This window comes from Miniopterus schreibersii, assembly GCF_964146895.1.
Source record: "Miniopterus schreibersii genome assembly, chromosome: 14".
Taxonomy (NCBI): Eukaryota; Metazoa; Chordata; class Mammalia; order Chiroptera; family Miniopteridae; genus Miniopterus; species Miniopterus schreibersii.
The window spans coordinates 54,015,430-54,027,331 of record NC_138114.1 but is presented as its reverse complement, the minus strand read 5'-3'; the positions used below and the strand labels follow the sequence as shown (position 1 = coordinate 54,027,331).

At 58.3% G+C, this 11,902-nt stretch overlaps 1 protein-coding gene across 4 annotated transcripts; it reads right to left on the bottom strand.

The window, feature by feature from the left end:
* Positions 1 to 1,776: 1,776 nt before the first annotated feature.
* Positions 1,777 to 11,855, bottom strand: UROS (uroporphyrinogen III synthase). 4 transcript variants are annotated; one of them, XM_081158294.1, is made up of 10 exons: positions 11,533 to 11,855; positions 9,898 to 9,982; positions 9,641 to 9,724; positions 8,061 to 8,154; positions 7,603 to 7,677; positions 6,197 to 6,271; positions 4,748 to 4,828; positions 3,948 to 4,033; positions 3,340 to 3,438; positions 1,777 to 2,326 (listed from the first exon to the last, which is right to left on the bottom strand). In XM_081158294.1, the coding sequence occupies exons 2-10, from the start codon at positions 9,955 to 9,957 to the stop codon at positions 2,192 to 2,194; spliced, it is 789 nt and encodes a 262-aa protein (XP_081014420.1). In that variant the 5' UTR covers positions 9,958 to 9,982; positions 11,533 to 11,855; the 3' UTR covers positions 1,777 to 2,191. The 4 variants fall into 4 exon arrangements, with proteins under 4 accessions (XP_081014420.1, XP_081014419.1, XP_081014421.1 ...); XM_081158293.1 differs by having other exon boundaries at positions 11,456 to 11,655; XM_081158295.1 differs by lacking the exon at positions 1,777 to 2,326 and adding an exon at positions 2,526 to 3,277 and having other exon boundaries at positions 3,383 to 3,438; positions 11,456 to 11,593.
* Between the last annotated feature and the right edge of the window lie 47 nt (positions 11,856 to 11,902).

Here is an 11,902-nt window from a genome sequence, read left to right as displayed (position 1 = left end):
CCGAGCTCAGCTGCTTCCTGACTGTTCTTTCCAGGTGTTTGGGGACCCTGAGGGCAGCAGCTGTGCTGTCCCCAGCCCCAGGCACCTAGCACAGGGCTGAGAGTCACCAGGTGTTGGGCAGGGACCTGAAGCTCACCTTTGCCAGTCCCGTGACACTTTTCGCCAGGTAAACCTTGAAACTCGGACACAGCAGTACATCCTAAGCGATGATATTTTGCTCATTGGTAAGAACAGGTGGCACACTGCTTGTCAGTTACCAGCACTGAGCTCTGGCCCCTGCCCGGGGACAGCAGAAGCACTTTTCTGAGCTGCAGAGGAAGCGTCCAGGAAGCTCAGGGCAGGAGTGGCTCCCGGAGACGAGCCTGGCTCCGAGCCTTCCAGCCCCTCGCCCGTGCCACGCTGCTCCCCTGCCGGAGCTCCCGGAGCGCCCTGAACCCTCTGCACTGTTAACTCGGGCGCAGTCCGCTGTGAAGGGCTGGGTCTCGTCCCCACCCTGCCCTACTACAGCGGGCACTCACATGTGGCAGCCCTGTAGGAGTGTGGGGGTGATGGGAGCCGGGGGCTGCGTGCATAGGTGGGAAGGGGGGTGGCGGGCTCAGAGCCCTGAGGGAATTCTGTGGTGTAGCCTGGGTCACCAGAGCTTGTTGTATTTGGTACGGAGTTTGATTCACGCTCACTGGGCTTTTCACCAAGTTTAGTTAGTTGACCGGGTGCCCTCTGTGCCCATCGGGATGGAGGGGCTTCATTTTTCTTTTCCCATCCTCCACCCAAACCCCCCAATCCTTCAAAATACGCATCTCTGGTGACAGAAAGTAGCCCAGCTCCCTGAGCAGGTGGGCCTCTGAGTCACTCACAACCAGCCAGCTTCTCTCCCTCCGAGTCTAGGCTTCCGGGCCTGAAGGCCTGTGGTCCAGGGAGCCCCAGAGTGGAGAATGGGTCTGACCCCCCAGACACGCTGACATGGATCTCCTGCGGCTCTGGGTCAGCAGGTCTGGATCTGGCTCCACCTCACTGAGTCTTGTGAGTGGGTTTAACTGTCTCACCCAATTTCCTTTTAACTGGACCCACCTGATAGGGTGCTTTGAGGAGTCAATGGGATGGCAAAGAGAAAAGTTTGTCATCAAATGTTAATTCAGAAATGAGATAAAAGATCAGTTTCGGTAAGGACTGTGTATACCTTGAGCAGTGCTTACCAGCAGGCCTAAAAGTTATGACAGTTACCAGGCCAAATAGAGTTCTGCAGCTTTTGTGGTTTATATCAGTATTTTTTGAAACTAAGATTCTAATACTGCTGAGGACATTAAAGTCTTTTTGTTGCAGTTACTTTTGAAACACTTCATAATTGCACAAATCATAAATCTATAAATATGAAAATACACAGTTCAAAATTGCTGTTGATTTTTTTTAACAGATTCAGTATTAAGTATATGAGGAACTTCTAGTGTCCAAAGATTTTCCTTATTGATGTTTAGTTGACATTTCAACTTGATTATTTTATCATTTAGGATCCGATTTGATTGTAACAGAAAGCTGGTTTAGCACCCCAGTGTCATCTTCAGCTTCCTTTCCCAAGGTCATCCCAAGGCCCAAAAGGGCTGCTAGAGCTCCAGCTCTAGTATCTACATTCCAGGAAATAGGAAGGAGGGTGGGCCTCGCCGCCTGACTGACTAGGCTGCACTGACATTTCTAAAGGCCGTCTCTGTATTTGATTCACCATTGCCCACAACTCACAGAGCAGGCACTTCAAGGTCCTTTTTACAGGATGAATAAAACTACTTCACACACAACAGATTTAATCACTCATTCCAGGCTTGCTGGTTTTCAGAGCGTGGGCACATCTGTTTCCGCCCCCAACACTGCCTCGCCCTGGAAACAGTGCACAGCCAGACGCCAGCAGTCTGCACCGGTAGCCCGTATGGTTCATCTGATTTCCTGCTGCCGGGGAAAGCACTCTCGAGGGGCCCAGAAGCTGGCATGTGCTGGGCAAGGGTCCGAGTAGCCTCCACGGAGGGAGTGACGTGCACGTGGGCCTGCTGCCAGCCTCAGGTCCCTTCCCAGTCGCTGGTTTTGGGTGGTTTCACTCAGGCACAGGGCAGGCGTTGAGGGCAGGCCTCCCCCACCCCGCAGGCAGCAGCCCACTGTCCTCAGCCCACGGCACAGCCCAGCCCAGGAAGGCCACGGGGTGGCTCGCTCAGCAGCTGTGAGGCTGCAACACCGTCCGGATGCCCACGGCCAGCGCTCGTGGGGTGGGGCGCTCCGCAGTGCAGCTCACAGGCAGGCCCTGGGCGGCCAGGGCACGGGCAGTGGTGGGGCCAATGGCTGCGAACTGCCGAGAGAGAGAAGGGGCCTCAGGGCACCGGCAGGTGCCGGGGAGGCTGGGGGTGATGGGCGTGGGGCTCGTCCGACATCCTGCTTGTTAGGACACCACTCGGCAGGTGAGGGTTACACCCCGATTGGAACCCGGCTTTATGGCAGCAAATTGCCTTCACCTCTGTGATACCATCACCGGCCACCACCCCCAGCGAGACCCTGCTGGGCCTGCGCTCGGCTCAGGTGGTGGGAAGGTCCGGGAGTCAGGACCCATCCCTTGGCTGCACCCGTGCATACTTGGAAGGACGTCTTAGTTGTGGACATTTCTGTCTAGTGTCTCAGGGCCCTGGGAGGGGTCACGTGGAACACAGAACAGTGTGGGGGATGGTGGCCAGAACCCTGGGGAAGGAGAGCAGCTGAGACCAGGGCCCTGGAACGAGAGGGTGGGGACTCACTTCTCTGAACCTACACTCCACCTGTAAACCTGGGAAACAGTCCCATGCCCAGGTGTGCCGAGCCCATGTGTGCTGGGAGGTGAAAGGCCTCCATTCTGACTTGGGGAGGCCTCAGTGCTGATCTCTGTCCTCCAGCTCCTGGCGGGTCACACCTGCCCTCCCCAGTCCCCAGCCAGTTCAAGACCACACCCAGGAGGTTGTGAGGACTCGCAGACTCCTAACAGTACAGTCTTTGAAAAGCATGAGTATAAATCCTTTGAGTTAAAAGACATGAAAGGAGGAGTGTTTTACAACAGATCATTCAAGATGCTTAGATGGAAAAAAAGGGATAGGATGTTAACACGTGAGCCAAATTCGGAAACAGGCTCAGAGAGGTTCTGCGACTTGTCCACGAGCACCAGCCAGGAAGTGGCACTGCTGAGCTGTGAGCTGAGGCTGGGGCTGGGAGGGGTATGCCTGCCGGGCTGCCGTGGGCACCCCTGGGTCAGGAGTGCTTGGACTTAACGTGGAAACTAGATAATTAGTAAAAAAAAAATTTTAACTTGAAAAAGACCAAAAGCACTGAATACCTCACCTTGATTTGATTGATGTTGTCTCCAGATAACTCCTGAATATACCTGAGACTGTACGTCAGGCCAGAGGGACTGAAAAATGTGATGCTGGCTGGAATGCCCTGTGGGGAAAGCAAGAGCGGCTCCTCTGAGCAGCGCCGAGAAAGAGGGAGTCCCTCAGCCCCTGTCCTGAGAGAGGGCGGGAGGTGTGTGTCTGCATCTAGATGTGGGAAACGTCCATCAACTCAAAAGAGCGCCTCCACCCTCTGGCCTGAAGCCTCCAACGGTCCGGGGCTCCAATTTCCACCCATACTTCTCGGTGGGCAGGGTCGGCCTTCCCAGCATCTGCCCCAACGCCCCACCAATGCCACACCGGTGAAGAGCAACACCGAGGACACTGCCTGGCTCACTAGGTCTGGGCGCTGGACAAGCGCATTGTGTCCTCTCCTTTAATCCTTGTGAAAACCTACTAGATGGGTCTAGTCCCAGCTCACAGATACAGGGGTGAAGGCTCCGAGAGGCCACGTCCTCAGTCCCACGGCTGGAGAGGGAACCACACACGGGCTGGGCCTCACCACCCACCTCCACTGGCGCCCGCCCTGCCCGAGCTCTCACTGGAAACAGCACCCACCTGCGTGGAGTAGTAGCTGTTCAGGTTCACCTGGATCCCCGGGTGTGGAGTCTTCTGATAGACAATGATGCTCTCCATGGGGATCCCTGGACATGATCAAAACCAGGAAAGTTACTGCCCTGGGGACACCACGGAGTCTGTACTGCAGGGCAGTCAGTGGGGACCTCCGTCTGCCCACCATCCTGAACAGGCTCGGCCGGCCCTCTGCACCTGCTGAACACTAAGTGGCCTGCGGGGGAGGCGAGACGCAGGAAAGGACAGGGCCCTGAAGCCCAGGCTTCCTTTGTACCACAGACACCCTCGTTCCCAAGCTGTGTGGGCCGCCCACAGGACTGCCCCTGGCCACTCCACCACGGGTGCTGTAAACCAAAGTTAATTTTAGAAGGCAATAAAGAATAAAGGAGCTGCAGCCCAGAAGACAGATTCAGGTAGGGAGGCCGCTTTTTATAGCAAAAGGTCGCTCCCAGGCTCTCCATTAGGTCATTTTGTGGAAGTGAGGTCTCTAGACTGCAGTTCTGACTGGACCAGGCCGGGAGCCTCTGGGATGGAGAGGGATCGAGGCTCGAGCAGCTGAGCTGGAGGCGGCTGTCCGCCCTCACAGATCGGCTCCGTCCTTAGGTTTCTTGTGTGTGTGGACCCTGCCCGGGGTCACCGCCCGCCCCGTGATGGCTCCGTGGCTGCATGCTCCTCCCTGGAGCTGAGCAGGAGGCAGACTGCACCACACGCCTGCCCAGGCCGGCGCACTCCCCCGCCGAAGGCGCTCAGACCCCAGAGGTGAGGAGAGGAGAGCTGCTAGTCACCTTTGTTCTTGAGCATGCTGGGCAGGATCTCTCCTTTGAGGGCTCCACAGGGAAACAGAAGAGGCAGTGCTGGCGGCTCCCCTGTGAGTAAAGCAGATGGTGCCCCATGTGTGAACCTGGGCGGCTGCCCACTCTGCTCCGTGGGCCCCCGGTCCAGTGACTGTAGGAGGAAGGGGCAGCTGCCACCTCGCTGACCTTGTCACAGGAAGGTCGCAGCAGCAGTGTGGGCAGGGGCCTGGGAAACTAGCACCCACACAGCCAGGGTCTGCTGCCCCCCAGGCTCCTTCCCTCCCATCCCTGAGGCGGCTCCTGGGCAGCAGAGACTATTCGGGATGCAGGCTTGCACCTTGCCTGGGGTTAAAGGTTAGAGGTCGGGCCCGATGTGGGCACTGGAGCAATACACTCTCTACCCCTGCAGGGTGGCACCTAAGGTGGCTCCAGCTCACAAAGAGGCAGGGAGATGGCAGCCAGGAATGGCTGTGCAGCCATGCCCAGGACAAGAGGCGTGTCCACTGCTGTCCCAGTCAGCACAGCGGCCACCAGCCAAGGGCCCAAGGGGCCTCTGGCAGGGCCCACCACAGAGGTGTGCAAGGGGCCTTCAGAAGATTCCAGAACCTGCCTCTCGCAGCATCTCTCCTCCAGGTCCAGCTGTGTTGAGCTGCTCATTCCTGTGGGTCACTACCCGGGGGGGGGGGGGATCCCAAATGCCTTGGTAAAGCCCAGGTGAAAGTCCTCATTAGCAGCTGAGATGGGTTTACTTGGATGTGCTAACTGCGGGTTGAAGATGTCTTAGGGCCTCAGACAGCTGGTAATAACTCAGAGGAGGTAATGGGCTTCCGGAGCCTGGCCAGTAGCCTTCACGGTGAGGGCAGGTGCTCCTGTGTCCCTCCAGCCTTGGCCCAGTTGGCTGGAGCACCAGTGTGACAGCTCAGAAGAGACACGGAGACTCCCTGCCCTGTGTCTGCGAAACAAGGAGCAGCGCGAGCCGGCTCTGGGCCGGGCAGTGAGGACTGACTCTCGTCTCCGTCCAGCAGAACTAACGCCTCAGCTGGGAGCAGCCAGACCCCCTGCCCTGGAAGCCGGCTGGGCCGCCTGTTCCACTAAGGAGCCTGGGCGTCAGGGTCATCCCACCAACAGCTATTCTCTGTCACCCAAGGCCCTTCACCCCAGGATGCCAAGAGCAACCCTCCACATTGATTTCCACATTTAAAAGGGCTTTGACGTGTTTAAGGCGACCATTACCTCTTAAAAGGATATTAGAAATGAGGAGCCTGGAGTTGGGTCATTCTGGACCCTCCCAGCCCCGAGACCTGTGAGAGGAGCCCAATCACAGGGAGCCCCGCCCCCCAAATGTTTTGCATTAAGTTTGAGTTGTCTCCTCCTCCGGGTGGGGCCGCAGGAGATGGGCTGAATCAGTAGGCTGCACGTGGGGCGACCTTCTCTACTCACTGGAGCAGATGTACTCCGCGAGCTTTTCTGCGTTCCCACAGTGCTCTCCTTCTGCATCCAGGCCGATCTTGTTCACTGGGAGATAAGAAAAAGTACCGTTCTCTACGTGGCAATTAATGTCCCTGTTTTTGTGCAGCCTTTATAATGTGCAGACACAGGGCCCTGCTTCCTGAGTCACAGAGGGAGTCCTTCCAAGGCCGGCCTGGTGGGAGAGGCGCAGGCTCTCGGCTGATGGAGGGTGCTGGGTCCTGGGCCCAGATTCCTAGACCTGTGGCTATGGGTGACGCGCCAATTTCCCTGAGTCCCACTGAGCTCGTCTATGGGGGGAAGACACAACCCAATGGGGCTGTTTTAAGATTATATGAGATGATTAGAGCAAACTGCTGGCCATCTCAGTGGAGCTCAAGAAAAGCGGTTTTCTCAGAGGTGGGACCCTTTGAGACCTACGGACACTAGAGGGAGGCCTCATTTGGGAGGAGCCAAGGCCCCCATCCAGGAAGGTGTTAGTTGACATGGCGGGAATGAAACGGATGGGAGGGAGGAATGGTGTCCTGACAAGCTGCCAGGGCTGCAGGTGACCTAGGGTGAGGGTTCTGCCAGCCACTTTGTGCGACTTCCATCACGAACTGAGTAGCTGACACCCAGGCTCCCTGCACTTTCCACTAGGGTGGAGCACTAGTCACCCTGCAGAGGGAAGGCCCCGGGGGCTGGGTCAGCAAGGAATGTGGAACTCCTCTGAGAAAGGACGTGCTCACACGAGCCTGGCTAACACCAAACTGCAGCTCTCACGTCGACACCACCAGCCTTTCATTTACAGGTCATGAGAAACATGCCGAGTCCAGGAGAAAAGTCACCTGCAACTGTAAACTGTCCAGGAACAAAGCCCTTGCTTATGCTGTGATGCCAGACTCCTGACTGGATTGGGGTCTCAGCCAACCTAAGAACCTTGAAAACTTCCCGGAGCAGCCCTGGGGCCCAAGTACACAGTGATGTTGGTACTCATGGCGACAACTGTGTGCATTACTCCTAAGTACCCAGTGGGAACCATGCTGAGACTGTTGGCTTGACTGATTAATTCAGCCTGCAGCCCGTCTTCTCTGTGGTGGTGGTGGTGAGGGGCGGGCTCCTGCTCTGAAAGTTCCTGCTCTAATCACAGGGCTGGTTCCCCTGGCAACTGGCCCCAACTTTGGGGCCTTTTAAAAAGTCAGTGCATCAAAATGAACTCAGGTGGAGCTGAAAGGGGGTTGTTATGAGTAACAACAGACACCTTTACCTTTACCACCTAGGAAATAAGTTTTAGGAGCTCTGTGCCAGGAACAGGGACGAAGGCTGAATACAGATTTCTTATCATAAATCAACACATCACAGTCCTCTTTTGAGGCGTTATTTTTACCTCCATTGCTTACCCAGAGAAGCGGTAGCATTTCCAACCACATACACAGACTTGGCATTCCATTTTCCTCTCAGAGACTTCTTCCAGGCTGTAACACATGAAATTACATGTGAGCTACAGAGACCAGAGGCCACGTGGACTGCTGCCCAAGGCCGCCTGCTCATCCTAACCCTGTTCCGTCAGACAGACTGTGGCTGTTCAGTCTGAACCCAGGTTCTGTCCGCCTGGTTTGATGGAGGGGAGGAACAGGGGCTCAGTCAGTGACGCAGTGCCTGGCACAGCACGCGCTGTCCACTCGTCACCCCTTTGAGGAGAGACTGGGCTGATCGGTTCTGACGGGAGGCATGACCACCTGGCAGGGGAATACTTAGGCTCCTCGGCAGCGCTGTCGGTCTGGGTGTTTAGGAGGCTGCAAGGTGGTGCATGAGCACCAAGGAAGAGCCCCATGGAGGGCGCGGGACCCGCCCTCACCTTCGGTTTTGTCATCCCCCAGGCACAGCTGCACAGCTTCCACGGCTCTAGGGCTGGTGAAAATGAGTCCTCCGTATGCTTCTGGGCGAGACAGCTGCACACAGACACCAACAAGGTATTTTATGTGATGGCTCAGCTCAGCATTTCCCAGAATGCCAATGCCCACAATAGTGGGCAAACAACTTCATCTGTCCGTCTGTCCATCCACTCAACTTACTGAGAGCTGAGTGTGCTGAGTGTTCTAGGTGAATTCATTACTCGTAGCATCTCCCTCAAGAGCTCAGAGTCGAGGGGAGAGACAGCAGGTGCTGTGTAGAGAGGTGGGTGTAACTGGAGCAGAGGGGCAACAGGACTCCGCTGGGGCTGGGTGGGGTGCAAGCAGGAGGGCAGACCTGACCTGCATCTGTAATAAAACTGGACTATTCGCCGGGGTGGTGTCCATGCTGAAGCCCTGATTTTCAAAGACAACGGTGATAAAATCTATTGACAATTTACTCTGAGCAGGCTCTGGGCTGCTGTGTACACCCCCTCCACTGAATCTGTGAAGGTTCCTGTGAGGTGGGGGCTGTTCTCACCCACCAGTTACACAGGCGGGGCGAGGCTAAGTAACCGGCCAAGGGAGTGGCTGAGATGCATCGTGCTCACTGCATAGCCAGAACCTGACGGAGAGTTCAAAACCCCCTCAACCCTCAGGGACCAGACTGGCTGGAAGTGATGGAGGTTCCTGTGGAGACTTGAGGATTTTTCTGACCACGAGGTCCTAGAAATGACCTCAAATGATGAATGAGGCCCTTTGTTCCCTTTCAGAGCTGCTTATGGAAGAGCAAGTGTTAAGTGTGCCCCTCACAGTCCCTCAGATCACAGGCCAAGTGCAAGGGGACGTGAAGATGCCAACTCAGTGTTTGCTGAACTGAACAATCAACATTCAGCTCAAAGGGAACTGAGGAAACAGGAAGGCTTCCCACAGTGGCTGGCTGGTTGCCATGCGCAGAACAGGAGGGAGGGCCTGGTGCTAACGGCTATGGAGCCGGGGGAATGGGGCTTCAGGCACTGAGGCCTTAACTTGGAACATCAGGCTTCACTGGACTGTCTTAGGCAGTGCAGGTCCCTCCCACCCTGGGTGGCAGAGCTAAGGCTGTGGGGACATGTCCTGGTCTTGAGTCTCAACACTGCCTCTGGTTTGCTGAGGCTTCAGCCAAGCTGCCCGACCTGGGGCCTCCATCTCTAAAACAGGAAAACTAACACCTCCCTGGCGGCTTTGCAGAGGTCAGAGTGGGGTGGGAGGGGAATAGGACAGGGTGTGAACTGCTGTGAGCAGTGCCCTCCCCACAGCCTGCTCCGCCTGCTCTCCTGGGCGGCCTCCACATCCACGTCAGGGTGGAGCAGCAGGAGGCGGCCCAGGCTGAGAACCCAATGGCAGCCGGTCCTCAAGCCGAATCCTGGAGCTGGCGGGGCTGTGCTGCCCTTTTAGAAGCTGGGTCGTAAAATGAGGGGAAGGAAGAAAGTCCTTCCGGCTTGGGATTCTGCAGAAACCAAACATGTCTGAGAAGTTACGGTGCTCAGACACTGGCAGACCTTACCTTCTCCGAGAAACTGGGAAGAGACAGAAACTCGAATGATAAAACAGGGATCAAAGTGGCTTCAAGTCCATACAATCCTAATTCCTGCAAATAAAAGGGTACAGTCTGGGTTGGCCAGGGTGCTTGGGAACAAGGGAAGGGTTCTGGCATCAGACTGACAGCTTACTCTGTGCCAGCTCCGCAGCTCTAGTAGCCTGGCCCCTGACCTCATTGCTACGGCCGCTGTGTTTTCGGGACCAGGAGGCTCAGGCACTTACCCTGATGTACGGATCCTGGCCACCGTCCTCCGTAGAGTCTTTCAGCAAAAGAACCTTCATTACTGCCTGGCAGGCCTTGCAGGGCCTGTGACAGAGCAGGGAACGGATCTGAATTAGAGCTGAGAGGGAGGAAGGTAATCTGCTGGCTGGCAGGGCCGGCCCGCACACTGACTCAGCGTTAGTGGGCTTGTTCCCCGAGCCCCTGCCCCTGATAAGGCCAAGGGAGCAGTGCTGCCGCTCGATAGCTGAAGCCTGCAGGGAAAGCCAGCGCCCCAGCCGGTGGGGAGAGGCTGCAGGAGAGAAGTGAGGGGCTTATCGACCAGTAGAGAAAGGGGGTCTCATTCTGGAAGGAAACAAGTGAGTAATTCCTTCCAGTTCGAGCACAGACTAGGCTGCTCGTAAGCTCTTTAGGAAAGAATTACATTTACTCTACTTCTCAAATGGTGTCTTATAAATGTTGTCAAGTATCGTGAGAGAACCTTTCAAAAGTTTCCTAACCACCTAGACAACTCGTCAGTATGTATCAAAAGCCCTGCGTCCTCCCTCCCTTCCGTCCTCCCTCCCTCCCTCCCTCCCTTCCTTGTCTGAGAATCAACACTAAGGCAATGCTCACGAATGCGCGCGAAGATTAAAGAGGGCCCTCCCGGGACCCCCTTATCACTGGGGTACAGATGGCCTTCGGCTGGAGGCAGGCAGCCGAGTCCAAGCGACAGGACAGGCGAGCGGGGTCAGGAATGGAAGCAGGTGCTGGTGACCCCGCGGGGCGGGAAGGGAGCGGGGTCAGGAATGAGACCGGGTGCTGGTGATCCCGCGGGGTCAGGAATGAGACCGGGGGCTGGTGACCCCGCGGGGTCAGGAATGAGACCGGATGCTGGTGACCCCGCGGGGTCAGGAATGAGACCGGGGGCTGGTGACCCCGCGGGGTCAGGAATGAGACCGGGTGCTGGTGACCCCGCGGGGTCAGGAATGAGCGGGGGCTGGTGACCCCGCGGGGTCAGGAATGAGACCGGGTGCTGGTGACCCCGCGGGGTCAGGAATGAGACCGGGTGCTGGTGACCCCGCGGGGTCAGGAATGAGACCGGGGGCTGGTGACCCCGCGGGGTCAGGAATGAGACCGGGTGCTGGTGACCCCGCGGGGTCAGGAATGAGACCGGGTGCTGGTGACCCCGAGGGGTCAGGAATGAGACCGGGGCGGGCGGCGCGCGGCGCCGCGCGGACAGCAGGGGCCGCCTGGCCCGTGGCGGCCGCTCCCGTGTCCCCCGCGCGCCGACGCTCGTCCCCGTGTTGCCCGGAGGTGTTGGGGAGGCAGGGTGAGGCCCGCGTCTACCGACTTTTTAAAGAAGCTTTCAGGTCAAGAGCTGCGCTCGCGGAGGTTCCGCGAGGGGCCGGCCTTGGGGCCTCCCACGTCCCACCCCCGCTGGGGCGCCCGCGCGGTTTCCGCGACCTTCCGCGCGGGGCCCCCGCCCGGCCAGCGGCGGCCTCGGGGTCCGCTCCCGCGCTCGCCGCAGGTGGCCCCCCAGTCCGAGGCCCCGGGGCCCGTCGGCGCGGCGACACCTACCTCGCCGGGCCGGAGAGCCCGAGAGGTCTGGAGCGCGGGCCGTGCCCAGCCCGGGGGGTGTACCCCGCGATTCCCACCTGGGGCGGCCAGGCGACGCCGGCGGGGGGCGGGCGCTCACCCCGCGGCCCGAGCTGCCATGGCGACGGCCGGCGCCAGGCCCGGGGGCTCACAGCGCGAGCTCGCGCGTGCGCACCGCCGCCCGCGCCGGAGCGGAGATGGGCCGACCCACGGCGCCAGGGGAGGGGGGAGCCGTGGCCGGGGCGAGGGAGCTCGAGGGGGGAAGGACAGGCCCGGACAAGGCCCGAAACTGACTCGCTCTGAGGGGTTACGGCCCTGGAGCCCGTGGGCGCGCCGGGGTGGTCGCCGACCCGGCGCCCAGATTCCACGCGGTCTCCCCGCCCCCCCGGCTGTGTGGGCGGATCCGGAAGGACCGGCGCGCGCAGCTGC

What these genes read in the sequence shown, in the direction of transcription:
- UROS (XM_081158294.1), bottom strand. Translation starts at nt 9,957, where the DNA reads ATGAAGGTTCTTTTGCTGAAAGACTCTACGGAGGACGGTGGCCAGGAT. An exon ending in AAATGCTACCGCTTCTCTGG is followed by an intron (nt 6,272 to 7,602) that starts GTAAGCAATGGA and finishes CTTATCTCCCAG; the next exon opens with TGAACAAGATCGGCCTGGAT. An exon ending in CAGCATGCTCAAGAACAAAG is followed by an intron (nt 4,034 to 4,747) that starts GTGACTAGCAGC and finishes GATCATGTCCAG; the next exon opens with GGATCCCCATGGAGAGCATC.